This window comes from Sarcophilus harrisii, chromosome 3, assembly GCF_902635505.1.
Source record: "Sarcophilus harrisii chromosome 3, mSarHar1.11, whole genome shotgun sequence".
Classification (NCBI taxonomy): domain Eukaryota; kingdom Metazoa; phylum Chordata; class Mammalia; order Dasyuromorphia; family Dasyuridae; genus Sarcophilus; species Sarcophilus harrisii.
The window spans coordinates 65,452,826-65,480,569 of record NC_045428.1 but is presented as its reverse complement, the minus strand read 5'-3'; the positions used below and the strand labels follow the sequence as shown (position 1 = coordinate 65,480,569).

The 27,744-nt window shown below is 36.9% G+C and overlaps 1 protein-coding gene and 1 long non-coding RNA gene across 3 annotated transcripts; one reads left to right on the top strand and one right to left on the bottom strand.

Annotated features, from left to right (window-relative positions):
• Nucleotides 1–6,097: 6,097 nt before the first annotated feature.
• TNP1 (transition protein 1) lies at nucleotides 6,098–26,729 on the bottom strand. Of its 2 annotated transcripts, none has more exons than XR_004232795.1 (5): nucleotides 26,524–26,729; nucleotides 24,405–24,428; nucleotides 9,667–9,809; nucleotides 7,943–8,517; nucleotides 6,098–6,171 (listed from the first exon to the last, which is right to left on the bottom strand). XR_004232795.1 is itself a non-coding variant. In XM_003765945.4 (5 exons), the coding sequence occupies exons 4-5, from the start codon at nucleotides 8,079–8,081 to the stop codon at nucleotides 7,300–7,302; spliced, it is 168 nt and encodes a 55-aa protein (XP_003765993.3). In that variant the 5' UTR covers nucleotides 8,082–8,517; nucleotides 9,667–9,809; nucleotides 24,405–24,428; nucleotides 26,524–26,711; the 3' UTR covers nucleotides 7,084–7,299. The 2 variants fall into 2 exon arrangements, 1 of the variants encoding a protein (XP_003765993.3); XM_003765945.4 differs by lacking the exon at nucleotides 6,098–6,171 and adding an exon at nucleotides 7,084–7,328 and having other exon boundaries at nucleotides 26,524–26,711.
• Nucleotides 22,661–23,812, top strand: LOC116422232. The gene is made up of 2 exons (XR_004232796.1): nucleotides 22,661–22,906; nucleotides 23,646–23,812. It is a non-coding gene; the product is annotated as an uncharacterized LOC116422232 (long non-coding RNA).
• Nucleotides 26,730–27,744: the final 1,015 nt, after the last annotated feature.

Here is a 27,744-nt window from a genome sequence, read left to right as displayed (position 1 = left end):
CCCCCTCTTTTGCTACAGACAAGAACCATCTCTAACGTAGCTTAACAAAGGGGCTTTGTCAGTGTTAAGTTGTCTGAGCGGAAACAGAGGATTCTTATACAATACACGAAAACCTTTGGGCCCAGACATCCAGGGAGGAGAAGTCTGAGTAACAAGGAACAATAAAGGATTAAATCAGTCAAGAAAAAAATTGAGAGAGCTGTTTGGGAAGGGGAAAGATCCCTGAGAAGAGACTGCTGAGAGGATCTGGGAAGAGTGTGTGTGAGAGAGTCAGAGAGACAGAGACAGAGATAGGACAGAGAGAGAGACACACACACACACAGAGAAGCAGAGCGATAGAGACAGACACAGAGATAGAGTCAGAGAGACAGAGACAAAGAGAGAGACAGAGAGATATAGAGAGGGACAGAGAGAGAAACAGAGAGAAGCAGAGAGATAGAGACAGACACAGAGACAGAGTCAGAGAGACAGAGACAAAGAGAAAGAGAGACAGATATAGAGAGGGACAGAGAGAAACAGAGAAAAGCAGAGAGATAGAGAGGGAGTCAGAGAGACAGAGACAAAGAGAAAGAGAAACAGAGATAGAGAGGGACAGAGACAGAGAGAAGCAGAGAGACAGAGATACAGAGACAGAGAAAAACAAAGATAGAGAGACAGAGGAGATAGAGACAGAGACAAAGAGATGTAGAGACAGAGACAGAGATATAGAGACAGAGACATAGAGACACAGACAAGAGACAGAAACACAGATACAGAGACAGAGACACATATAGCTATAGAGATAGAGAGACACAGAGAGATAGAGGCAGACAGACAGAAACAGACATAGACACAGGGAGAGACAGAGAGACAAAGACATATACAGAAGAGACAGAAACAGACACACAGAGAGAGACCAAGATAGAGACACAGAGAAAAATCTGTGGTTGGGATTGTAGGTATCACACTCAAGAGTTTAACATACCATTTCAGGCTTTGAAGGATTCCTGATAGTCAGCTAAGGCCTTAATCCCTCAGGTTACCAAGCAGTTGAGATAGAAAGTCTTAACAGGCCTTGGAGTAATAGAGCTAGGAAAGGAAGCCAGACATCTCAGGGAGCCAGGAAGGAGAAAGTACCCCAGTTTAGCAGGGACTTGGCCTGCTTTAAACTATGAGCTATTTCTCTAATATAATATTGCCTTTTACGTGTGGTTTATCCCAAGGGTCAGCACATTACATATTTTAAAACTTTTTTTTTTTACTCTAAATAGCAGGCTACGAGTGATGTGAATCACAGAATGTTACTCCTGAGAAAGGCACAGTAGAAGAGATTTTAATTTAAAGGAGGAAGAAATTCCTTTCATAAATAGGTGGATGGAAAAGTGGTCAGTGGTGGTGTTTTCTCTGCCAGTTTTGTAATTTTATGTAACTTTTATTGCCTTTCTTAAAATTAACTTTTACTTTATCTCTTTTCCAGCTCCCCCTCACATTTGAAAAAAAGTTAAAACCATTGTGACAATTTTTAGTCAAGCAAAGCAAATTTCCACATTGTCTACTATCCCAAAGAATGAGTCACCTCTTTTGTCAGGAGGCGAATAGAATAAATCATTAGTCCTCTAGAATCATAGCTGGTACCATTGCATTGATCAGAGTTCTTAATTAAGTTTTTCAAACTTATCTTTACAATGTCATTTTATACATATATTTTTCCTGTGCTGACTTTTACTCATCAGAATTCTTAACTTTTTAGATTTCAATCAAACAATTTTTACAGCCTAATACTCTATTCATATAATTCATTTGCTATATTTATATAATACATATATTCAGCCATACTCTAAATTGTCCTGGTTTTGTTTTGCCATTGTAGGAGAGAACAGGGTTGACTGACTGGGGTGATACTGACCCACCTGGAAGGGATTTTAGTTGCTTCATCTGTTTAGTGACCATTGTTAAAAGGTTGGACTTTGCTTCATCTGTTCAGTGACCACTGTTAAAAGGTTGGACTTTTCTAATCTAGCCTTCAGATGTTGGACTAGATTTATGCTCCAAGTTTCTATTTTGTTGAAAGGAACCAATTCCTATAAGGGTCAAATGATTTTGTAGTAGCAGCAGCTCAGCCCTAGAGATAAAATTTGCCTTTTTAAGTGACAGGTAAAGTATGTTGGCCATTCAGATGGCTGTGATATCTCCTTGGCTCCCCAGTAATCTTTTTAATCGATAAAGCCTCAAAGATAATTCATTAATAGAACTTTTTTTTTTAAATTTTTATGTGGCAATATGTGTTCCTCTCTCCAGGAAATGTTTTGCAGTTCTTTTTGGAAGAAATATTGTAATAAACTAAACCAAGAGGAAGTCATAGAAGCCATCCCCCTTCATTTTACTTGAATTGTATGTTTTATTTATAGAAAAATTCAGCTCTCTAACTTCAGAGCTGCCTTTACCATGGTTTTTCCCATTTTTATGGTCTCTGTCTTATTTGATAGATAACACTATCATTGAAGCAGTCCATACAAATCAGCTGTCCAAATGTTTATTGATTAAATGTTGTAAAAGTTTAGAGATCCCTGATGCCTGGACTCACATGTTTGGAAAAGAAAAGAGCAACTAAATAAGCTGTTGCCACATAGATCATTGTCCCGAGGTAGGAAAATGCAAGATGCTACCCTCCACCCTCCCCCAGCCCTAAACAAGCCCAGAGCTGCTCCCTTTTTCTGGTTGCTGTTTCTCCCCCACTCTCTCTCTCTCTCTCTCTCTCTCTCTCTCTCTCACACACACACACACACACACACACACACACACACACAGACAAAGAGAGAGGGGGAGAGGAGAGATAGAGACACAGAGAGAGAATGAGAAAGAGAGAGAGGGAGGGAAAGAGACAAACAGAGACACAGAGAGACAGAGATACATGCATACAGAGAAAAACAGAGAGACATGGAAAGAGAGACAGAGGGAGAGAGAGAGAGAAAAGGGGAGAAAGAGGGGAGAAGAGTGGGAGAGAGGGAGAGAGAGAGAGAGACAGAGAGATACAGAGACACAAAAGAGAGAAAGAGAGATAGAGACAGAGACTGAGAGAGTGATACAGAGAGACAAAGACAAAGAGAGCAGAGTATGTGTTTGTACATGTTTTCTCTTCTCCTGTTTGTTGGGTTTTCTGGACTGCATTAAAAAAAAAAAACTTTTTCCCCTCTGGTTACCTTGCCTAGCAGAAAATGGGGAATGGGGGTCGGAATCAAGAAGATGTGCCCAAACGTGATCTTCACTCTCTGAACCAAACACTCACCCATGGGTTCCAGCTGGATTCACTAAACCTTTATCAGCATTCTTTGTTTAGCCCTGGAAATGGAATGATAAAATCCCAAATCCTAGCAAGGAGGTCAAGGTGACCTAGAATATACAGTTTGTGGGCCAAGATTATCATTGCTTTTAACTTAAAATCACTTTGAAAGAGGCCAAATGAGGCTTCAGGACACACCACTGCATTCAGAGAAAATGCAAGTTGGAAATAAAATCATTAGTTTAGCTAGATAGGGGAAGGAAATCTAACAAGAGACTCAAAGCTTAAGTCCTTTAGAGTTTTACTTTGATCCCATTCATTCAGAGGGCTCTAATTCTTGCTTATACATGAATATCCTTCTCCCTGGGCTTTTAATTTCATTTGTAAAATGAATGATGGGGAGGGAGGTTGGTCTATGAACCACTATTACTCATTCCTATTTATTCTGAAAAGAGGGTCTAAAAGTTACCCAATCCCATTTGTGCCATCTATATTAAAAAGCAAAGACTAGTGGGCCTGAAAGGACCCTTCCCCAATTCCTTCTCTCCCTGCTTCCCTCTCTCCTTTCCCCCATCTTCCATATATATATATATATATATATATATATATATATATATATATATATATATTTATTTAATAGCCTTTTATTTACAGGTTATATGTATGGGTAACTTTACAGCATTGACAATTGCCAAACCTCTTGTTCCAATTTTTCCCCTCTTTCCCCCCCCCCCTCCCCCAGATGGCAAGATGACCAGTACATGTTAAATATATTAAAATATAAATTAGATACACAATAAGTATACATGACCAAAACGTTATTTTGCTGTACAAAAAGAATCAGACTCTGAAATATTGTACAATTAGCCTGTGAAGGAAATAAAAAATGCAGGCGGGCAAAAATATGGGGATTGGGGATTCAATGTAATGGTTCTTAGTCATCTCCCAGAGTTCTTTTGCTGGGCGTAGCTGGTTCAGTTCATTACTGTTCCATCCCCCTATATTTCTTACTCCTCTCCTTTATCCCCTTTCTTTCTTACACACATGCATGTACATTATATATACATATATGTATGTGTATATAATTATAAACACATGCTATCTATCTATCTATCTATCTATATATATGAAGTAAGTCCATAAAACTGGTTTGAGAACAGTCCACCATTATAGCTCAACAACACAGGGATTTAACACAGCATAACAAATGGAGCTATAAACATATATAACAGAAAATCACACAATACATATAAATACACACATAAATATATGTATAGCATATATAATCATTAATATTAGAATTTTATAACTAGAAAATGCTCTAATATTTTATGAGGAAAGCAGAACTTTTCTCAGTCTATCAGAGATAAAGATAGAGAGGCTAAGAGAGTGAGTTGGGAGTTCCAAACTGGAGTCGGTTGCTAATGAATTGTATTTGAGCTTAATTCATCTGATTTCAGTAACATCTTTAACTTTTTTCAATTCAATGCACTTGCATTTAGAATGCCCACATACTGGATGTATTTATAGAATGTGAATGTCTCTATAAGATGAAATTCTTCTCTTTTGGATGAATCAAAAATAGTTATTTCATATAGCTGGCCATTGGACCCAGATGTCCCTGGAGAGGAAAGTGAGGCAGGTGACCTTGCCCAGCCCTCCCTCACTTAAATCTAATTCACTCGCATCTCATGGTATCACTTCTCTGATGTCATGGTCCTCTTGAAAAAAGGAAGAACTACAATAATAGTTATTTTAGCTAAAGTGAATCCTCCAATTCAATCAGGTGAGTAGCAAAATGCCTTATTCCCTAAACATAAGCCACATATCCTTAAAACTGTACAAAATAAGCCTGCTCAGTAATTGGTGGTGGTCCACAGTGACTGAGGAAAGAGGAATTCTTCAAAGTGATATGTTAATTAGCCTTTAAAATAGAATAAACTGTGTGCTGTATAGGGATTGTAGAGATGTATCATTCTAACAATTAAATTTCTTAGTGTTCTGTCAAAATAAGTGTTTCTTTTATAGATTGATCAATTAGAAGGCTCTGTGGAAACTTAGTTTTTGCTAAAGCTGCTTCCATAGTCCTAGAATTTCATGAGAAGAGAATAGCTTTGATCCTGATGGGTGATTAGGTTGATTACATCATTCTCATGACAGAAGAACTAGTGAAAATTTGATTGTGTTTTAATTATACTCTTGTTAACAACAAAGAACAAAGATATAACATATCTACCTACAATTCTGCTAACAATCTTAAAAAATGATCATGTGTTTTCTTAGAAAAGGATTTTTTAAATTTGTAAAATACAGTGGGCAAATATGATATAAAAAGGCCACAGATATAGCCAGTGTCAATGGAAATATATGCATCTAATTTTACTTCCTATATATTCAAGAAAGAGTTCCTTCTAAAGAAAAAAAAAACAATCTAAACTTACTTCTTAGATTGCAAGATTGAAATCAAAGCAAAGTTAAGTTTTAAATATTATGTTTGAAACAGAGACCTAAATGTGTGAGAATATTGATTCCAATTAAGTCATTCAGAATTGTCTCCAAATTTTGGTCATTATTTCCAGTCAAGTTATTACAATAGATGAATTTTGGAGTGGATCTCTCTCCATTTAGGAAAACTATTATTAATCACACAAGGAATGGAACAATAATCTGTATGTATAACAAAAAGGGTGTGTTTTGATATTCAAACTACCTCAGTATCAAGTTCCATAAGGAACTGGTATTTCCAAATACAGTGATAAAAATACGATATATAAATAGTAAAAAAAATTACAACAAGCACTTCAGAATTCAAGAGAATTTTTTTGATTAAGCTTTTTGTCCAAGTGTCGCTGGACTATTTAAATCAGCCAATAGTTGTTTTTTCCCTTGGCTGGCTGTCTGTACACCTCCTCCTGGGGGGTGGGGGTGGGGAGAAAGAATAGAAAAAGAATTTTAGAGAATTAAAAAAGTATATCTGAGAACAATTTCATCTGTTTCTAACCTTTTCCCACTGTCTGAATTCAATTCTTTTTAAGTTTAAGCTTTGTGTCTTTGTACACAAAGAATAAAACTGGTTCTAATTTAAGATGGAAATCCCCTTTAGCTTTCTGACAATATGTGTGCCATTATGAAGTGGTGCCTCAGTTTCTCCAGATGTAATTTATAGGGGATATTTTCTAAAGAACTTGGACACAAGTGCTTTGTTTCTAGAGAGAGAAACCAGTCTTTTGGTGGGTTATCCTCAAGTGGATGAAGTTGACACAAACCAACCCCCCCATCCCCCTTCACTGGATTCTCCTTGTGTAAAGAAGGGTTCAATGAAGGTTAGACATTTAGAATAACTTTCCTTTAATAAAGGAAGTATTGAGAATATGGGAGAGAATTAAAATTTGCTGATTGTGGGTGTCTCAGGATGCAAGAGTTTCTCCTTGAAATTCTCATAACATTATAAAGGAATGGGATTGTGGATTTGAAAACTGCTGAATCAAGTTTTACACACATGTCCAATGGCAGCAAAAGGCTATCAAAATCACTTTCTCAAACTTTTTTGTTGAGAAATATGTCCCGTGGGAACAAATGGGAGATATTGACCTGAATTGGGCAAGGACTTTTTAGGAATGGTTTCAGTTCCTGAAACTAGTGAAACTTTTATATTCCTATACACTCATGATCACTATTTCAATAGTGTAGGGAGGGTGCACTGGAGTGGTAAGGGGGTGTCCCAAGATAACTGGAAGGTATAAAGATTAAGATTAGTCCTCCCCCAACCCACAGGAGGTTCATATCAGAGCAAAGAAAAATCATCATGGCCTTTTTCTTTTTTTACCAGGTTTCTAAATTTTATTGAGATGTTGGGGGGGAAAAAATGCCATCATATACATTCCTCACTTCCTCAAGCTTGGATTTTCCCCACATTGAATATGTTTCCTTTTTTCCTTCTCTGATCGAACCTCTGGTTGCCCTGGCAGACCCCCTGTCCTTCTTTTTCACTGCGGACTGATGTTGCTAAGAAGTCCAGCAGCTCTGAGCTCTTGGTGGTATCACAAGTTGGAACGGTAAGTCCTGTGAGCTGTGAGGAAGGACAGAGATAGGACAGGGGTGGGTTTGGGTTCCTACTTAAAAAGCCTGTGCCCTAACTATACCTTTCTACTATGATTATGTCAGCTGCGGGGAGTATTTTTGGGGGAAGTGGGTATGAGATAGACATATTATAAAGCTCTCAGAGTCAGATGCAGGGAAATAGGAAAAAATAAAGGGGGAAGCCTAAATTCAAGTCAATGACAACTCCAAAATCTTGTCTGGAAAGCTTTATAAAGTTAACAAAAGCACTATCCCCTCAATAAGAACCCCTTGCAAGGGAGGTTATTATTTAATTTACAGATGAGGAAACTGAGGCAAATAGAAGGTTTACCTTTTCTAGATCATACACATCTTGATAAGTGGCTGAGTCTGGACTCAAGACTTGGGGGGTTGTTTTCCTGACCCCCCCATGGATCCAGAGCTCTTCCTACTATACTACCCTGTTTCTCCAATGCCCACACCTGGATCAGGTATGCCTTGTGTAGAAGGGATTTTCCTGCACTGGTTAAGGGATGGACTGAATCTAGATGTGGCCACTGAAGTCCCTTTTTACTCAAGATTTTGGGATAGCTCTGGGAACTCTTCAAATCCCCCCATACTCACCTTCCTCACTTCTTTTTCTGCTCTTCAGCCCAGCCTTCCGATATTTCCTTTTAGCTCCAGCTCTTTTGACCCCCTTATGGGGAGATCTGCTCTTGTTTCTCCTCCCGCTTTGGCTCTTCATTCTCCTGTTGGTAGACATGTTGCTAGCTGCCAGAGTCCGGGGGCTTTGAAAAGCCCGAGGGCCAGGGGCTCATCTATTTAACCCTTTAGCCATTGTGAGGTGGAAGGGGCAGGACTTAGCAAGTGGGTGTGGCTCCATTGTGAGACCCTACCTTTATGGCCTTTGGACCATATATGGAAAAGAGAGTGGAGCTTTATTTTTTTCATTATCACAACCCAGGACCTCTCTAGATAACGAAGTCGTTTTTGTATAAGTGATAAAGTTAAATCAATTATTTATTATTTAGCAGATCCCTAATTTCTCAGGAGATACAAGAGAAATTATATTTTGATTGGAAAGATGGACAAAGTAGAATATGGGTCAGAAGGAAACTAGAAAGGACTTCCTATATCTCTAAAAACAGGAATTCTTCATTTTTTGCTTGTTGTGGACATCTTTGTCAGTCTAGTGGAGCCTATAAAGAAATAAGTTTTCAAAAATGTAAGATGAAATACAAAGGAAACCAATTATTTTGTAATGCAATTCTGAAAATAAATTTTAAAATGTTCATCTTAAATGGTCAGGTTACATACACATGAAAAAAAGATCTCAAACTCCTTACAAAGCATTTCTACTTTAATGTTTTTTTCTTTTTTCAAACTGAATAGGGCTTAAAATGAACAAATTTTCCTTCTGATCCTCATTTCTTTCCAGTCTTCTTCTCTGAATTTGAAATCTTTCTCCTTATTCCTAATTCTATTGATTATTACATTCAAATGTTTCCTTTAGTAGAAGTCCTTAATTTTCTTAATCCTTATTTTTTTGTTGTTGTTGTGGAATTTTTTCAGTCATATTGACTCTTCTTGATCCCATTTGGGATTTTCTTGGCAAAGATACTGGAGTGATTTACCATTTCTTTCTCTAGCTAATTCCTACTATCACCACCCTAGTCCAGACTAATGGTCTCACCTCTAAATCAAGATTGTTTCTTCCTGGCTTCCTGGAACATTAACTTGTTCATCCAAAGTGTGTCTGCTTGCTAATCTGACCCATTTATTATTTTTTTTACCAGATTAATCTAAAATGTTGTTTTTATCTGGTTATTGACTAGCCATAAAGATTAATAGCTCTCTACTGCCTCAAGAATAATACTCAAAGTAGAATTGAAGTAGCTCAGCAGAAACTCAAAATGAACAAAGTTAGAGAATTCACCCCAAATGTTCATATGGACTATTTGTGCCTAATCTGTGACAAAGCACTCTGAGCTCCTGATGGTCTGATTAGCCACATACAGAAACACTTTAACTTGACTCTAACAAAGATAATGATGTCATTTTGGTCCTCTTTGAGACTGAAGGACAGCAGTCAACCAACCAACCAACTCAATCTATAATATTACTCTCAAACTCCTCTGATTTAGAAAACTTTTCTTTCTTTTCCCTTCATTCCTAGTGGAAAACCAGGTGCTGAATTGACTTTAGATGTGAAAGAAATCAATCTTCTCAAATATCATTTTCACAGACTTTGGTATAAACATTCAATGACCCTCTCCATTCTCTCAAGGATGATACTCAATCCTACTTGATTGATCAAGATCAATCCTACAATGAAAGATCACACCTACTTTAGTCTTTAGAAGGTCCTTCATTCACTATATATTTCATGTACATTATTTTATCTCATGGAACCACAAAGTGTCAGAATTTAAGGGGATTGCAGAGACAATGAAATCCAATGTTCTCATTTCATAAAGGAGGTAGCTGAGACCTGTAGAAATAAAAGAATTCACTCAAAGTCATAAAAATACTAATAACAGCAGAGATAAGAATAATATTTGGATCTCTTAAATATGTCTTTTATTCCTGCTCATTACATCATGCTGCTTTTTTTCTTCTCAGTGTAGTACCTATAGTATTAAACCCATAGGGCATCCCTAAGGTATAACTTGTTGATGATTAATAAACTTATCTGTTGCTTTCAATCTGAAATTAAAATTTCTTTTCCTTCTTCAAATTTTTCTAAAGAGATCTTTGAATATTTTCTTTGCTTTTACCATCCCCATTCTCTCTCCCCCTCCCCCTTTTTACCTCCCCCCTCCCTTTCCCTCTCTCTCTCCCCTCCCTCTTTATCTCCCATTCCTTCCTTCTCTTTCCCTCTTCCTCCCTCCCTCTCTTTTTCTGCTTCTCTGTCTCTCTCCCTTCCTTCCTCTCCTCCTTCTCTCTCTCTTTCTCCCCCCTCCTTCTCCTTTCCCTCCCTCTCCCTATATCACTCCCTTCCCCCTATCCATTTCCCCCCTTTGTCCCCCCTTCTCTCCTTTGCTCTCCCCCTCTCTTCTTTTCTCCCTCCCTCTTCTCCTCTCCTGTCCTGTTCTCTCTTTTCCTCTGCTCTCTCTTTCTCTCTTGGTCATATATATATATATATATATATATATACACATACATACATATATGTATATATATATACACACATCTACACATATGTCTCATGTACACATATATGTATATATAATTTCATATATATTATATAGATATTTTCATGTACTAATCCTCATCCTATCCCATTCCATTGTAGAATATAATTTTTTTGAGAGCAGAAAACATGATTTAAAAAAATACAAAAATATTTCCAGTATTCCAGGGCTAGAGCTTGATGCTTTGTACATAGTAATAGCTAATAAAAGAATGAATAAACCAACTACTAGATGAGGGAATTCATATCTTAAAGATGTATATAAATGCATTTTAATTAGTATTAAAAGTTCAAAGATGAAAGAGATCAATATAGAGTGGATTAATCATAGAATTAACATTGTCTTGAACTTAAGTAGCCCAGTTGGGCTGTATTATTGGTGGGTTATGTGATGTAAAACCAGGAAAGTAGATTGGAACCAGATAATAGAGAACCTTCAATGTCAGGTCTTTATTTAATAGGTAGTTGGAATCAAGTGAAAGCTTTTGGGTGAAAGAATAATAACATTAGTGAGGATGACAAGCACAAAAAGGGAACTGTTGGAGATGATAATGATGATGATGATGATAAAGTAAATTGACCAAGCAGATAAAAAGTCTTGAAGGCTAGATAAATTCGCGCTTTCCTTTGCATCTTTATGCACTCCTAAACCCCTCTGTGTCATCTGAACTAAATCCTGGGACTTCCAGCTTTTCTCAGGTACTGATTTTAACCGAAACCTTTTTGTTTCAGTGATGATACAAGAAAGCATTTTGGACAGGTATTTGCCACCAGTGTCCTATCCTTACTGTTTTAGGATTGCAATTTTTTTAGAGGGAAGAATATGATTTCTATTTTTCCACCAGTACCTTCATAGTGCTTAAAGACCTGTGTAAACATATTAACTGATTCTCAGGGAAAAAAAAACTCCATTGATTGTTCTGTCTACAGATGTGTTAAGGCAGAAAGATTTTTGTATTCAATATTAGGTCTCTCACAAGCCATTTAGAAACATGTCACATTTTCCTCGATTGTTTTGCTCACTAAAAGATGGCTGTTCTCAGGACTAGGTTCTTTGTGACAAGGATAGAGCCATTCAGATTTTCTCAGAGAATTAATCAGTTTGGTTCCCTAAATCAATCACATACATAGACTATGTGAGAAAAGAAGTGTCATTTTCCCTTTTCAACCCTTTGTTCTGACTTTATGCAGTCATAACTAGAAACAGGATTGTGAAATGAAAAATCCCTGGCTGTCATTAAAATTGATTAGCCTTTCGACTGAACATTCCTGGTCATAGATATTGGAGCAAGATTCTGGGTCACACCCTCTTCTTGAAGTCAGAATTGAGAATGAAGAGTTGGGATGGAAGAAGTAGTTTTAGATTAAGTTGGGGGTTAGGTGACATTCTTTCGAATGGAGGCCAGCCTAACTTGGAGTAATATACTTTTCTCTTCCTGGTGGCTCTCCTTCCTACAAACCCTCAGAGGAATTCATTTTGAAGGATTAAAAGGCCTTCATTTTCTCTGATGGCCACAGAGGCAGGATGATATTTCTTTCCCCCACCATGACCCCTCCTACCCCCAATGGATTGATCTTGCCAAGGAGAAGCTGAGATCATCTGGGGGAAAAAAGCCAGGCCCAGGAAACTGGTTGGGAAAAAAAAACACAAAGAAAAAAGAAAAGTCCCCTTTGCATAGTCTGGGAGCATAACCCCTCCTCAACCCTAAAACAAGAAATTTGAGTAGACAGAAAGCCCAATGGGGGTGTGTGTGAGTCAGAATCAAAGGGTGCGGTCAAGAGGGGTGTTTAGGTTGGACAAAGTGACTGGACTCATGGGGTTGGGAAGGATCAGATGCCCAATGATCAGACCTGTTCCTTTCTTTGACTAACTCTACCATAGTATAGATAAAGTCAGGGATAAGTTAGCCTGGTTTGGGGAGGCCACATGTAATCCTGAGAAGGCCTGAGGGTATCTCTATCCATGGAGCACAGCCAACTCTGAGTTCATTATCCTTTCTTGGGGTCAGATCATTACCCCACCAATCAAAAACTCTCCCTTCTCATTTTTTTTAGATGAAAAAAAATTGTGATGTACATGGTACTGATGCTGCTCAAAGGTCACTACGATCAGGGATGAAATGAACCCCCCCATTTTCTCTCCTATCTTAACTGTCCCCATGAAGCCCACATGACCCTAACGCAGCCCCCAGTTGGCTATTTCTTATTTGCTGTTGGGACATAGAAATGACTGGATTTCTGAAGAACTTGAAGACCAGAAATCAAATGTGGTTATTTTCTCCCATCACTCTGGATTGGGTTTGGTTTCATCTTAAGAGACAGAAGGATGGCTTTTGTCAGTTCCTTCCTGCTTCAGAAATTTGAGAATCAGAAAATATTGTCTTGAATCTTTTGACTGTCCCATGGATTACTTCAGGTGAGAAAGGAGGCAGGGGATGGAGTATATATAGTATGTTGTTTTGGAGATTTCCTATATCTTGGGATCCTTCTCACTTCACTATTTCAAGATTACTCTATTAATTTTCCCAGGGAACCCAGCCCTTGTCTTCACTGGGCTGGTTCCTCCCAGCAGGATGGGGATTGGGGCTTATTAAGATGGAGTATTGTGAAGCTGCTGACAGTCCTTACATATGTTGATGACTCAGTATAAATCCCTCTCTGAAACTTAAGTTTCTCCAGATGTTGACCTTAGCAAAGAAGAAGGGGCTCCTTCCATTGTGTTCTGCTCTCATGTCCTGCCTACTGTGCTGCTGCATCTCCCTGCTACTGGCTGGGAGGGAGAGGGGCAGAGGGACTTGAAAGGACCAGAATGGGGTGGGGGTGATGTTGGAGAGCTCTGTGACAGGAGGAAGGGATGGTTTCTTATGTCAAACCTGTTCTACATTCTAAAGTGGAAGCAACAGAGACTAAATCTGGAAAGATAAGGGGAAAAGGTTGTTCTCAGTTCAACCCATCTGGGAAGACTAGAGAGGGCTGCTAAAGTAATACCGGATCCCAAGGTGGATCTCCTTGGAAGCTAACAAATTCATTTTAGAAACTTCTTTTTTCTGCTTGTTTGTCTGCTCCCACCAATCCTGAATCCATCCCTAGAGTTTTTTTCTCCATGGTTAATCCTTTTCAGTAGCAACTCACAAGAATCTGATGATAGAGGCTGTAGAGTTAAAGAGCCTAGGGATAGTTTCATACATTTGAAAATATCTTTTAGGGTAATAAAATTCAATTTGTCAAGACACTTGTTTTACCCACTAAGGTGCATGGAAGGCAGTATCCTAGGTTGCTGGAGTTATAAAGATAAAAACCAAAATAGTACTGTCTTTAGAGTAATATTAGAAATATGTACAGTGGAAAAACATTGATATATTGAGTATGGAAAAGACATTAATACTAGAAAGGGCCTTGAAAGGATTCCTGGAGGAGATGAAAAAATTTGAAAGATTCTAAAGGTAATTCCTTCCATAGGGGATAATTTATGATTGTAGGGAGATGGGAGTTGAAATTTCAAGGTCAAGGAATAGCATACATAACCTGCTATTAGAATACATGAGGTAAGGTGAAAAAAGAACCTGGAAGTTTGTTAATCCAGGTATGTTAAAACACTCACAATTCCTGATACCTGAGAAAACAATCTAACAACAGCTCCTTGAGTCTGGGAATTTTGAGCTGCAGTGGACATCAATATATTAGGTCTATTAACTCTATCACTAATATAGTACTAAGTCTTGGAGAATAGGGCTTGGGTATTGGGGGAAGATGGAGGCAGAAACAAAGAATTTACAGGGAGTGGAAGTCTAGGATTGAACAGGTCAAAATCACCAAGCTGGTCATGGATGAGATTGAACCGTGAGCAATTGCTGCCCTTCCAGACTGGGCAAGGTATAGAATACCAAGTCTCAAAAGATAAAACCAAATAATAACATTAAAATCTCCAGAATTGAAAATGGTAAAACTGAAATGTTAAGTTGGAGTCAAATGATGAGGACTTTAAAAACTTTAGGCTTAGGAAATTTGTATGTTAACTTAGAGGCAACTGAGTTAAAGCTTTTGGGCAGGGAAAATGATCAGACATTATGCCTTAGGAAGCTTATTTTGGTAGCTGTGATGGAGAGGAGTGTAGAGCCAGAAAATCAATTAGGAAATTATTAGAATATAATTTTTGAGTTAAAAGTTGACTTTTATAATAATCAACCTATTCACATGAGGAGAAACTAAAATCAAGAAATGTGAGATGACATAGACAATCCAACCAAAGCTGTGAAAGGAGCCAGGTTAACTTGATTGTTTCTGCTTATCCCTCACCCAGGGTCAGAGCTCTAATTAGCTCCACTGCCTTTCTATTCTCTCATTGCATTCCAAAAAAAAAAAAAACTTGTTAAGTTGATAGATTCTAGCATTGGAGGGAGAAAAGGAATTCTGGCATCTTCATTCTGTTCTCATAGATCTTTGAGGACATTTCTGAGAGGTAGGACAGTTAGGGGTGATCCTTGAAGGTGGGGAGCTTGGGTCATCTCCAAAGATGCTACCATCTCATCAGAAGCACATTTCTGAGCTTCCCATAGATGTGACTCTGTGCTTCAAATTACTAATATAGTTCAGGGGTTTTAGAGGAAATTATAAAGAAAAGAAATGAACCTACACACAATCGTAAAAGCTTTTTACCTGAGACTTTCAGGAAATGGAAGCAAAATTGTTTCGCTTTTTTATTTTTTATTTCTTTGCTTCCTTTTGTATGGGGATATATTAGCATCAGATTAAATTTATGGCAAAAGAGGGGTGTGGAAAAGAGCATTTTATCTTTCTTATTTCCAAAAAAAATTTATATTAAACAACCCCCCCCCGATCTTTCTTTTCCCCCAAATGCTTATAATTATTAATACAGTCCTATTCTGTTGGCAAATAGACACAAGGCTCCTCCATTCATATGGGAATTGAACTCAAAATCTGCCTTGCCTTTAAGTAGGTCATTGCTACATAGAAGCAAACCTCTCTATAAGTAAATTTGGATATTTATTGAATTGATTTGAATTCCTTTAGGACAGAGGACCTAGAAAACAATTGAATTTTTCCCTCTCTCTTCTCATTGGAGCTGAATGACCTAATTGGACAAATTCATTTAACCAATATGGACCTCATTTTCTTTTTCTGTAAATTCTGTAAAAGCTGAGCCTCTGGAAGGTGAGATTTCACTTCTTACAGGTCCTACTGGAGAGGGAACAGTATGGGGCAACAGATCACTTCAATGCTTCAAGATAACTATATAATTTATTACAATATAGTTTCTGGCCTGCATTTGGTGGAGAAAGAATTTTCCCAAGTGAGACATTCTGCTCTCTATACCAAGGAAATCACATCTATATACCCCAAATAATATTTATAATTGATTTTGAAATAAATTTCACTCCTATCTTCCTATATTGCATATTTTTTGAAGCCCTAGGTATCACAACTGAATGAAGAATTGTACTCATGGGTACTTTTATTAGGCTCCCTTTCTGCTCTAAATTAGTGATCAAAACTAAGTGCTTGAGGTCTTACTTCTAGAAGGTATGATTCCCATGGGGTGAGTTAAAGATTATGGTATGAAATATGTGTGCATTTTTACTATCTAAAATATCACTCTTAAGAGTTCTCAGAACTAAGTTGTCAACAAATATATGACTTGCCACAGTCTCTTCCTCCTGAATAGGAGAAAGGGAGAAAGGATGCAATTTGCACTATATAGAATGGTTAAATGATCTTCAAAAGCTCCCATGTAATCTGCTCTCTTTTGTTGGAAAATATTTCTACCTCTGAAAGTCTTAAAATTGGGAACATGTTGGCTTGCTTAATTTTAGAAGCACCTATGACTGGAGCTTCTAGGTCAAAGAGGTTTCCTAGTTTTGGGTTTCAATGAAATGGCTTTGAAACTCATACAAACTCAAGGACTGTCAGAGCTAAAAGGAAACTCTGACTTTATATAGAATAGGGATTCTTCAACTTTTTTTTATCAATTTGGTAGTCTGAGGAATTTGTCCAAATAATGCTTTATAAATGCATAAAATAAAATACAATGGATTATAGAAACAAGCAGTTACTTTGAAATAATGTGATCCTTCCACCCCAAGTTCATGTATCAGACTGATTTCTTTGCCCTTCTGGATTATCTCCATGGATTTTAGGCTAATACAATATAGAGAAACTAGTTTTAATAGAATCCCTCATCTTAAAGCTTGAAATGAAACTCGTCACTATGAAAGCTTGAAATGAAACTCGTCACTTTGAACATATCCCTAGTATTTGATAAAGATTTTGTGTACAAAGAAACATTTGTTTTCATGTTCTCTTCTAACTCAAGATATAAAGAGAAAAAGACAACTCCCACAGTTTTTCTTGTGTGCTGCAAGTGATCAGATTTTATTGACCAAAAGTTCCCAATATTGGGTGGGCTTGGGGGGGCTCATGGGACTTAATGTTGCAGAGATGTTCTGGATGATCCTGTCCCTTCAGAGTTGTAGGTAGAAAGCAGGGGGGCAGTGGCACCTTAGAGAAACATGGGCCTCCTCAGCAAACCACATTCTTGCGGTAGTAATAATAGGAATTCACTGTGAGGAAACAGAGGCAAAGTCAAGGTTAAGGGGGGAGGGGTCCCTGGGAATTTGGAGACCCTTTGAGAAGATTAAACTCTTATTATAACCTTGTAAGTCCTTTACTATTTGCTATAGAATTTCAGATCATAACATGTTTCTGGACATCATTTGACAAAGGGGGAAAGAGAATAGATAGTGAATGCATAGTGAATGCATAGAAGAAAAGTGGAAGAGGAATGGGTTGTTTTTAAAGGTACCAGCTGGGATCCCCATCAAGAGTCAAGATTATAAGGGAGAAAAAAGGGGCATGAGAATTCTACTTTGGCAAAGGTAAAAAGCTTTATTTCACATAGGGAAAATGAGGTCAGCTGAAGAGATGACTTGAAAGTTTTGTATTCAGAAAAATATAGAATAATAAAAAAGGAAAAAAAAAAGAAAGTACCTCTGTCTCTAGAAATAGTGACTGGGATTCTTCTCCAATAAATTAAGGCAAACAGGGTAAAGTGACTTGCCCAGGGTCATATAGCTAGTAAGATTCTGAGGCCAGATTTGAATTCTCAGGTCTACCTGACTCCAAGCTCAATGCTTTATCTACTGTGCTACCTAATTGCCTCCAGACAGGAGGGCAGTGAAGTGGATTTGGGTGGGAGTACAGAAAACAATGATTAAAAGAAATTGGAAAAAAGAAGGTCCATGTTAAGAGTTAAGAGCTTTACCTTTGACAAAGTTGAAACCACCCTTCCCTTATTATATCTTGAATCATGATGAAGAAAATGACAATCCAACTCTCCAGGATCTTTGCCAAGAAAACCACATGGATAATATTAAGAGTACTATAGTTTATAGTCAGAGTTGGACGCAACCAAAGAACAATACAACCCTTTCTACCATCCTGTTTCTATTTTAATGGTTTCTCTTCATCTTGGTCCCTAAGACTCCCAAACCCATGGGGATTTACCACTCCTTTTCTGGTTTTCTCTCCTCTGTGGACATTGCTTCCTCCTTTTCTCAGAAAGTCGATTTTTGCACTGGTACCATCTGCACTGAACCATGATGGATGTTGTCCAAGAGCCCAACACCTGAATCCTAAAGCAGCTTACTTGACGATGACAACCTGAACTCCAAGCCAGAGAGCTTTCCCTATAAACAGTTTCAGTACATTGTGACCCAGGACATCCTTTGTCCTAATCTCACAATGACCCTATAAGGTCAATAATCTCAGGAGTAAGCATAGAGCAAGGGACATAGGTTGAATTATATGGGCAAATATAGTAAGAAATTCACTCAATCACTGATGGAAGAATTTATTTGAATCATAAAATTAAGAGCAAGAAAATATTTGAGAAATTATCTACAATCCCTGATTTTACACATGAGAAAACAGAGAGACACTGACATTCAAATCCATGGCTTCTGCTATTTATATTCAAATCAGCAGACAAAGTGGACTAAATCGGTCAATATGAATTAAGGACCCACTATGTCCTGAGCACTGGTTTAGATTAAGGTGTTGTGGAGAATGTCAAATAAGAAGGGAGCAGCCTCTATGAGCTGGAAGTTAGCAATCTGATTAGGAATATAGCAAATATGAATGAAACAAAATTTTGAAAATCTAAATCAACTTAGAGGGAAGTGCAAATGAAAATTATTTAAATCGAATTTATATGTCCCAAGGGTTGTGAGTTTGGAGGGACCCATCTGTAATTTCTTGAAGGATCTGAGTTTTGAACTGAATTTTCCAGGGATAAAAGATCCCTTATTTGTGAAGAGGAATGAGGAAAAAGTGTACCAAGTTGGAGAGAGGATGATTTCTCTAAAGGCACAGAGGAAAGAAGCAACGAGTTCTGGGTGAGTCAATATTCATATTGACATGACTGAAAAATAAGTCTGGAATTGCAGGGAGGGGATGTCACAAGAGAAAGATGCATTGGCAGACTTTGATATCTGCAGAAATTTATTTTGACATGTCTAATGTGGAACTCATCTTACCCGGGAACTCCTTGGAAATAATCAAAAAGAAGGGTAGGATGGGGAATTAAGAGAAAGAAAACAGGTTAACATGAGGAAGCAAAAAAGAGCATGGGTCTGAGATTCAGATAGACCAAGGGTTAAGAATTTAGTTCTGAGTTTTGTATTACTTACGACAAATTACCAAACTCCTCTGAACCTTAGTTTTCTCACCAAGAAAATGGAGGATAATATTTGTACTATCTATATCACAAGATTGTTTGTTATGAATCTCACAGAATCAAAGACTTAGAGCTGTAATCATTATTAAAGGTAACTGAAGTTCAACCTTTTCATTATGATAGAGAAAACTGATGACTAGCAAGATTAGGTAAATAGTCCAAATTGTAAATTTATGTTTAAAATCTAAGTTATCTGACTCCCATTAAAGGAGTTGGTAGCTATGAAAGCATTTGAAACAATAAAAGCACTATGGAAGTGTGAAGATTATCATTCTTTCTCCAAATTCTAGGGTCCATGAGGCTGAAGGACCAGGATTTGGAAACAGGTAGCCCTTGCTATATGTCTACCCCCATCATGGACATAGCCATAAGAATGATAAAATCCATGAAGACCCTCTGGTCTCTTATAGGCAGATACAAAAAAAAGAACATTTGTTAGTCTATCTTTCAGGGCTCTGGTGATTTAAATATTTTTTGTCTAAGAGACATCAAATAAGCTGGCTGCTCCCAAGTGTATAGAACCAAATTAAAATATTTAACCAAAATAAATAAAATATTTATAATTTATTTTATATTTTAAAATATTTTATTTTTAATTTAATTTAATTGTTAATTTATTTATATTTTAAAGTATTTAACCAAATAAATTAAAATTAAACATAAAATATGTTAATATATTGTTTTCTAAGTCAATACATGCTTACAGGAATCATTATGTGTTGGTCTAAATCAAACCAATAGATAGTTAAGAAGTGTAGTGGATAGCATGCCAGGCCTTGAATCAGTAGGAACTGAATTCAAATCTGTCCTCTGACACTTACTAGTTGTGTGACCCTGGACAAGAGTCTCTGGGTCTGTTTGCCTGCTTCAGTTTTGTCAGTTGTAAAATGAAGTGAAGAAAAATAGGACAAATCACTCCAGTACCTTTGCCAAGAAAAGCCCAAATGGAGTCATGGGGAGTTGGGCGTGAGTCAACTGAAATGATGAACCAAATCACCATAAGTTGAGGTAAAAGAGAGGAACAGCAAGATTTAGAGATATTTAAGACAAAATGGTGGTCAGTCTAGTCTCCTCATTCCTTTCCCTTGCCCCAACCATTGCTCCAAGCCTCCCATACCAGGGTCTTTTTTCCTATGGAAGCTGACACCGAGAAAAAAATCTGCATGAAGTCATTCACACAGTTGTTCCTGGGTGTGCTACGTATGGAAGGGTGATCTCTCCCAGAATGTTTGCATTTTAAGAAGGGATAATTAATTCCTGAGGCTAAAGGAATTGGTCTATCATTGGGGAGTTTTAGGTGCCTTCATGCAGAGGGATCCAGGCAAGGAGGATATTTCTCTGGCCTGAAATTACACTCTTAAAAGCAGCAGCCTAACCTGCCAGGGCAAATGAATGCTATATATATATATTGCTATCTTACGAATTATCATGTTAGAGATCAGTTAGGAATCAGGTGTTAAAGCTGGAGGGAGAAGAGCCACATAGGTAGAAATCAGAATCATGGGCTCTAAGAGCTGGAAGGGACCTCAGAAGTCAACCACTCCACTATATATGAGTAGAAACCCTGGATCTCTAACAATCTAACAAGATCCATCTTCTATTTTGGAGACCTTCAGGAATGATCTCTTGCTATTCCTTGCTGGTCCTTTTGTCCCTGGTCCTTTTTTCTGACTCTCTCCCATACCTGGAATGTTTTTCTCATCTCAGCTTCCTACCTTTCCTGGTTCCCTTCAAGTCTCATTGAAAGGATTCTTAAGTCTTTCTCAGAACTCCTTAATTTTAATATCTAAGATTGTTACTAATTTAATTAACTGTATTTTATTTGTACATAGTATATATGTTTGTTTGTACATTGTCTCTTTCCCTCTCCCATTAAACTATAAGCTCCTTGAGATCAGGGACCTTTTTTGGAGTCTTTTTTTTTGTATAGCCAGATCTTAGCATAGTTTTTGGCTAACAGTAGATGCTTTACAGATACTAGTTGACTAACTGTTGGGGAGATCACTACTTTTTGCAAATGTCTTTTTCTCCCTTTATTTCTTTTGTCTTCTAAGCTTTTCCTTCCTCCTAAGCTTCTGAGTTTTCCTCCACTATCCAACTTTTCGCATTTTCTCATAATCTGTGATCTATACTCAGAATCTTATAGACCAATTCATTATTAATTTTCTATTATTTATAACACAAAAATACCTCTGACACTGCACTGGGCAAGTTAACTAATTTTATCATTGCCCCAGATAACTCTCTAAGACTTTCGTTTTCTATTGATGTGATCCTGGTCAAGTCAGTTTAATCCCCTTTGGGGACGGTCAGTTTCCTCAAAAATTTCTTCCAAATTAAGGAATTTAACTCTTCTAACCCTATATCTCTGAGCTTGAGTTGTAAAAATAGGTCATGATCTGGTTCTTGTGTATGGCAGTGATAGGCAGGTTCTCTTTGTCTTTGTCTCTGTTTATCTTTTTCTCTGAATTTGTATCTTTTTTCTCTTTTTCTTTGTCTCTGCCTCTCTTTCTCTGTCTCTGTTTCTCTTATACACACACACACATACACACACACAGACTATACTGAGCACTCGAGGTCCTAGGAAAATAAAAATAGTAGCATATAATATATAGTAACTTGAGAGGGAGAGAGTACGAAGCCTTGGTAAAGAGGATCAAGAAAGATCTAGCATGAAGTTAGAACCAGAGTTATGGATCTAGGGAATCAGAATCATGAGGCTGAAAGGAACTTGGGAGTTGCTTTTGTTGCTTTAGATTAAGATAGTTCTTAATAATTCTAGACAGGTGAAATCTCTTTACATGCTCATTATGAACTGTTTTCCAGAAGTTAAAAAAATGAAATGCACTTCTACTCCTGTACAGCATCCTGGGCTACATACTTTCCCCCTTTCCCCTCTGCTGTCTTTAGCTGCTTCTTCTGTCAAATGAGGTTTTGGAATCACTAGTCTCTAAAATCCTCTAGATTTAGAAAGGACCTCAACCCAAGCTGCAGAAGAGATTTTTAAAAAGTCGCATAAAAAGGAAATGATGGAAGTTGGAGTTGAATATGGCTCCTCTGGCTTTTAAGCCAGTGGGAAGATTACCAACCCAAGAATCATGTATCCTGAAGGCTTTGCCCACTGAACTGTGAAAACACAACTTTGCTTTTAAACTCTGCTGGAGCTCATGGCTTATGTTTTCTGTTTTCAGTTTTGGGAAAGGTAGTTCCTTAGCCACAGAGTCCTAAGAAATGATTTTTCCAATTTCTATAGCATTTTTAAATGTTTCTGCCTCTCCATAACTTCCCTCTCAAAGGACAGCTCCCTCTTACCACCTCAGCTGTCATGTCCTTGGAGTCATTATGACAAAGCTAAAGGAGCTCCCAAATCATAGCAGCCAGCCATATATAAAGGGAGAGCCTGTCAGATTGGGCTGCTCTACACCAACAAATTTGTGAGGGGTGGTAAGGAAAACTGGGGCAGCAGAGGAAGCCTCCCCTTCGACAAGGACTTCATCACAAAACAATGAAGTAAAGATGCCAAGTTTCAGAGACTACATGTTCGGCTATCCCTCTAACAATGAGAACTCTACTCAGGAAAAACAGTTACCTCTCTGGGGGGGGAAAGCTAAAAGACATCGGAAAAGAAAAATAGGAAGGCAAGGTATTGACTACAGTTTTTGACTAAAGAGAGGATCTCAGGAAAGAGAGGGTGCTGAACCTTTGTTTGGTAAAATTAGTTGGTTGCCAATATTTGGCCCCATCTGGCAGCATCCAGTGTTTATTGGAAGATGATACCCTCTCTACCTGTACATCCTTTCACCCCTTCCTGGAAAGGGAATTGGATAGCTTACTTTCCTTTCATTTAACCCTCTTTTTCCATTCCACAAACCCTCCACTACCAAACTACTGGCTCACAATATAAACTTTGCTCAATGTTTTATTAATTAGAAATGAATAATTTTCCTAATTATAAGAAAACTTTTTCCAAAGTCATTCCATTGCAATATAAAATAAGAATTAAGAATATTGTTTTACCTTTATAGGTATTTATAGGATCAAATGATATGATATATATAAAGTATTTTGTAAATGGCCATCTGAAATATGTGAGCTTTGATCAGATTCCGTGAGAGAGGTTTGTATCCTTCCTCCATCTAGTTTTAGACTGCAGACTGTGATAACTGACTTTAAAAGGGAAGCTTATTTTTGAATCCGTATATGGAACAGAATTATGTAGGTGATGGTGATAAGTGTAGGTTTCATTTCTGAGAAGAATGAGTGTTCTGAGATGTCCTGATGACTGACTGGGCTGACTTGGAAGCTCATAAGTTGGACAGATTAATTTATCAGGTCTATCACAAATTTTCTTAAATTTTCTTTTTTTCTTTTTGAATCCTCAGTATGAACTTAAGAGTCTCTAAGAAGTCCTTCAATAGCAACCTGTTAGAATCTGCTCTTCTCCATATGTTGTTTTCTTCAGGTGTCTACAAACAACCGGAAACCACCATGATCATCTGCTTTCCACCTTACCATTTTCTGTAAATAAACTTGCCTTCCCCTCCCTGTCTTTGTGTGTCAAGTTGTGGATTATTTGGAGGGGTTGGAGTGGGACAAATGGTTTTTCAGAGTCAGAATGACTTTTTCATCCTCAGTTTAACTTGAATAGTAGTAGTAGGATATTTCACTCATATTTTATGTCATATGAAAAAAAAATCATGATACACATACATCATAATGATGAGTTTTCAAAACCATAGTCTTTAATTTCATTTGATCTTAGAGAATCTCTTGAGAGTAAAATGGTGTGGTACAAGTTTATTCTTATTCCCATTTAACTGAATATGTAAGCGACATACAAGCTCACATATCCAGCAAAGTGGTGTCAAAGGAGTGGAAAAAACTGGCTGCTTCAACCCCTGCTTATTTCCACTACTGTTACTTGTGCCCATGAAAGGATCAGCAGAAGGATTTGAATCTAAGTCAACATCAGTCCAGGTGGTGGCCACTCTCACTATATCACATCCCAACGGCCTTATGGTCATTAAACACTACTTTTAAGTCAAAAATAAAGATAATTTTTACTAAAACAATTAGTCTCCTGTGTGCTAGTGGTTTTATGGGGAAATTAATCTAACGATGAATAATGAACAAGATCTTACCTGCCTGGAATGAAACTTTACAGCCTAGTGGAAAATGGGAAGATAAAAGAAAGGGTTAGGTTGGGGCAAGATGATAGAAGCTTTACTTGAATGTACTACATAAGGAATTTGGACTTAAACAATTTGGTGGCAAGATTTTTGTAAGGAAGGGTGTGGAGGAAATGACAGGACTTCAGTGTTATTGATATTTATTAGTACAATGGCTAAAAAGTCACAAGTCCCTATCAAAATTTGTCTTTAAACAGAAGAAAGAATTCAAAGCAAATTTTAACAAAATGGAACATTATAAGAAAGATAAAGCCTAGATAACCCGAGATAAGCTTCCGAAAATCTGAGATATAGTCTTATAGTCATATATTAATAGTAGAATAGTGGACAAACTTGGAGAATGTGGGTGGAAAGGCATATGCATGAAGGGAAACACCTTTAAAGTGTGTGTATATGCATGTATTTATATATTATACATATATGTACACAACATATGTATAAACACATTACACACATGTAGTATGTACATGTTTATAGGACTGCTGCAGGATGCTGCTGATTCTAATGTGATTTGATTCTCAGTGAATCAAAGCAGAGTCTGTCTGCTCCTTCCTATTCTCATAATCTATGCTACATATGCTATTTGACTTGGCTAGATGTAACATTTAAAGTCAAGTCTGCCATGTCAATATTGAATATCAGAATAATTAACTAATTTATATGGATTGCTCTATTATTAATAAACTTGCCTCACTAAGGCATGTCATTTTGATTGTAGACTATTATTGAACATTTTTGGTAAATGAGATTAAATCTCTTTTCTTTTTGAAAGGTTTATCCTTATCTCTCATTTTTACATCACAGTTATTTCCTAATATTACTACCTCAGCTCTTCCTGAACAGATATTCATAGAACAATCTCCTTTATAACAAAAAAGCAGTTTAAACAAAATCAACAGGCACAGTGTGTATTTAATAGCATATGAAATATTTCTCAGCTATATACCATAGGTATCCCCCAATCTTCCCATGGAAATACATTATTTTCTTTTTAAAATAACTTCTATTGATATCTTTTATTTTTTACATCACCAGAATTTCTCCCAGTATTCCTTCTCCTTCCTCAGGGAGCTATCTCATATAACAAATATTATTTTTAAAAGGAAAAAAAATCCAGCAAAACTAATCATTGAATTTGAAAAAATACATTTAGTATACTGTAAAACTCATGAACTTCCTCTCCCACATCTGTAAAGGACTGTTTTCTCATTTCTTTTCCCTAGGAACACACTTGTTCTTTACAGTTTTCCAACACTTTTGAGTTTTTAAACAATATTTTTTTTTACATTTACTTTGTTGTAAGTTATTTTGAAAATTATTTTCTCAGCTCTGCTTGCTTCATTATTTTCAGATCATTATAATATCTTTCATCAAATTTACTCATTGAATTTATTGTTTTATAGGAAAGTGAGTTTTCTTGAAGTTTGTAATCAAAAGTTTTATGACCACTGTTTGTTCTCCATTTGATGGACATCCATTTTGTTTCCAATTCTTTGTTACAACAAAAGTTCTGCTGTAACTATTTTGGTGTGTTTATGAGACTTTCTTCTTATCAATGAACTCTTTGGGATATAAGCCTACTAATAGAATTTCTGGGTCAAAGGTAATAGAGAAGTGGGGAGAAGAGCAGATTCTAACAGCTTATTACTGCAGGACTTCTTAAAGAATGAAGTGTTATCTTGGATGTACCTACTTAATTACCTATTGTCTCCTCCATTAAAATGTGAGTTCCTGGAGGACATTCACCCATTTTTGTCTGTCCTTGTCCCACACTTGGTATCAATATATCTGGCACATTAGTAAGTAAGCACTTAATAAAGAAGTGGTTTTGACTTAAATATTCTTAGCTAACAAGAACTTGAGTCTTTTCACTCAACAAAGGTTTTCTTAACAGAGAAGGTTTGATTTGCCATTTTCTTCTCCAGCTCATTTTACCAATGAGGAAACTGAGACAAACAGGATTAAGTGACTCTCTCAGGAGCATACAGGTAACTAATGTGTCTGAAGCCAGATTTAAATTTAGAGTTTTTCTGATTTCCAAGCCTTGCTGCTCATTTATTATACTACCTACCTGCCTTCATCTTTTTTAGCTTTCCATCCTCGACTAGAAAGTCTCTTCAGCTCTTCTCAATCCTTCTTTTTAGTCAATAATTGTGACTGACACTCTTTTCTTAGTCTAACTGCTGTACCAATATGGGATCATCTCCTGAGAGACAAGCCTTCAAGCTCTTAGAACTTCTCTATTAACTACTAAACTCTGAACTCAACTGAAATTTTCTTTTACAGCTGTTGCTATCTACCCTGAGTTCTCAGTTCAACTGTCACTTTCACATGTTCAGAAATACATTTTATTTCTTTGTTTATTCTCCAGAACTCTTATTTCCTCATCTGGAGAAGGAGTTCAGTGACAACCATAAGTAAAGACATGGTTTATTAATCATCTCCTCCCATTAACCTCTCTCTTCTATCAAAATTTAACCCATAAACTCTCTGCTGGTTAAAAAATCTGAAAGACAACAATAATGAAAAATATCATGTCTTCTAAGACTCTGCTATAGATTTCTCTATAAGAAAACTAGTGAAAATGACATGCTTTAGACTACTCTCTACAATGCCTTTCTGAGAAGTCTGTCAGAAGTGGATGAATAGGAAATATATACTATTTATAATGAATGGGAAGTCAATTCTATCTGGTAAATTTCTAAGAAAGTTCACCTGTTTTAGTGGATTCCGTTCAAAACGATCTTGTAAATTAATGAAAATAACTCGGATCTCAAGTTCAATGTTTAAAAATAAAATCATGCTAGCAAATGAAATGGGGCAGCCACCTAGTTGCCCCAAACTTGGAGATCTTTAAACAGAAATTAGGTAACTATTTGTGAGGTACAGAATTCTTTTTTATGTAATAATGGTTGTTATAGATGATTGCCCTGAAGTTTACTTTTGACTCTCAAAGTCTATGATTCTGTGATAAATTAAAACCATCAAAATCTGCCATATCTATAATTTAAAAAAATTAATTTTGATCACAGATTTCAAGAACATATGCTTATATATGCAAAGTAATATATGTATATATTTATTCCTACATATGAATATATTCTAATATAAAATTATAACAAGCAATGGATTTCTATTATGCCCAACTTATTAAAAAAAAAAACTGTAGTAAATTTAACATAGCATACTGTCCTGTTCATCTATTCACTGCCTTTTTTTTTTTTTGCTAGATATTATACTTGATTCACTGCTTTCTACTCTGTCAGGGTTAAAACATCAATCATTCCCAGGT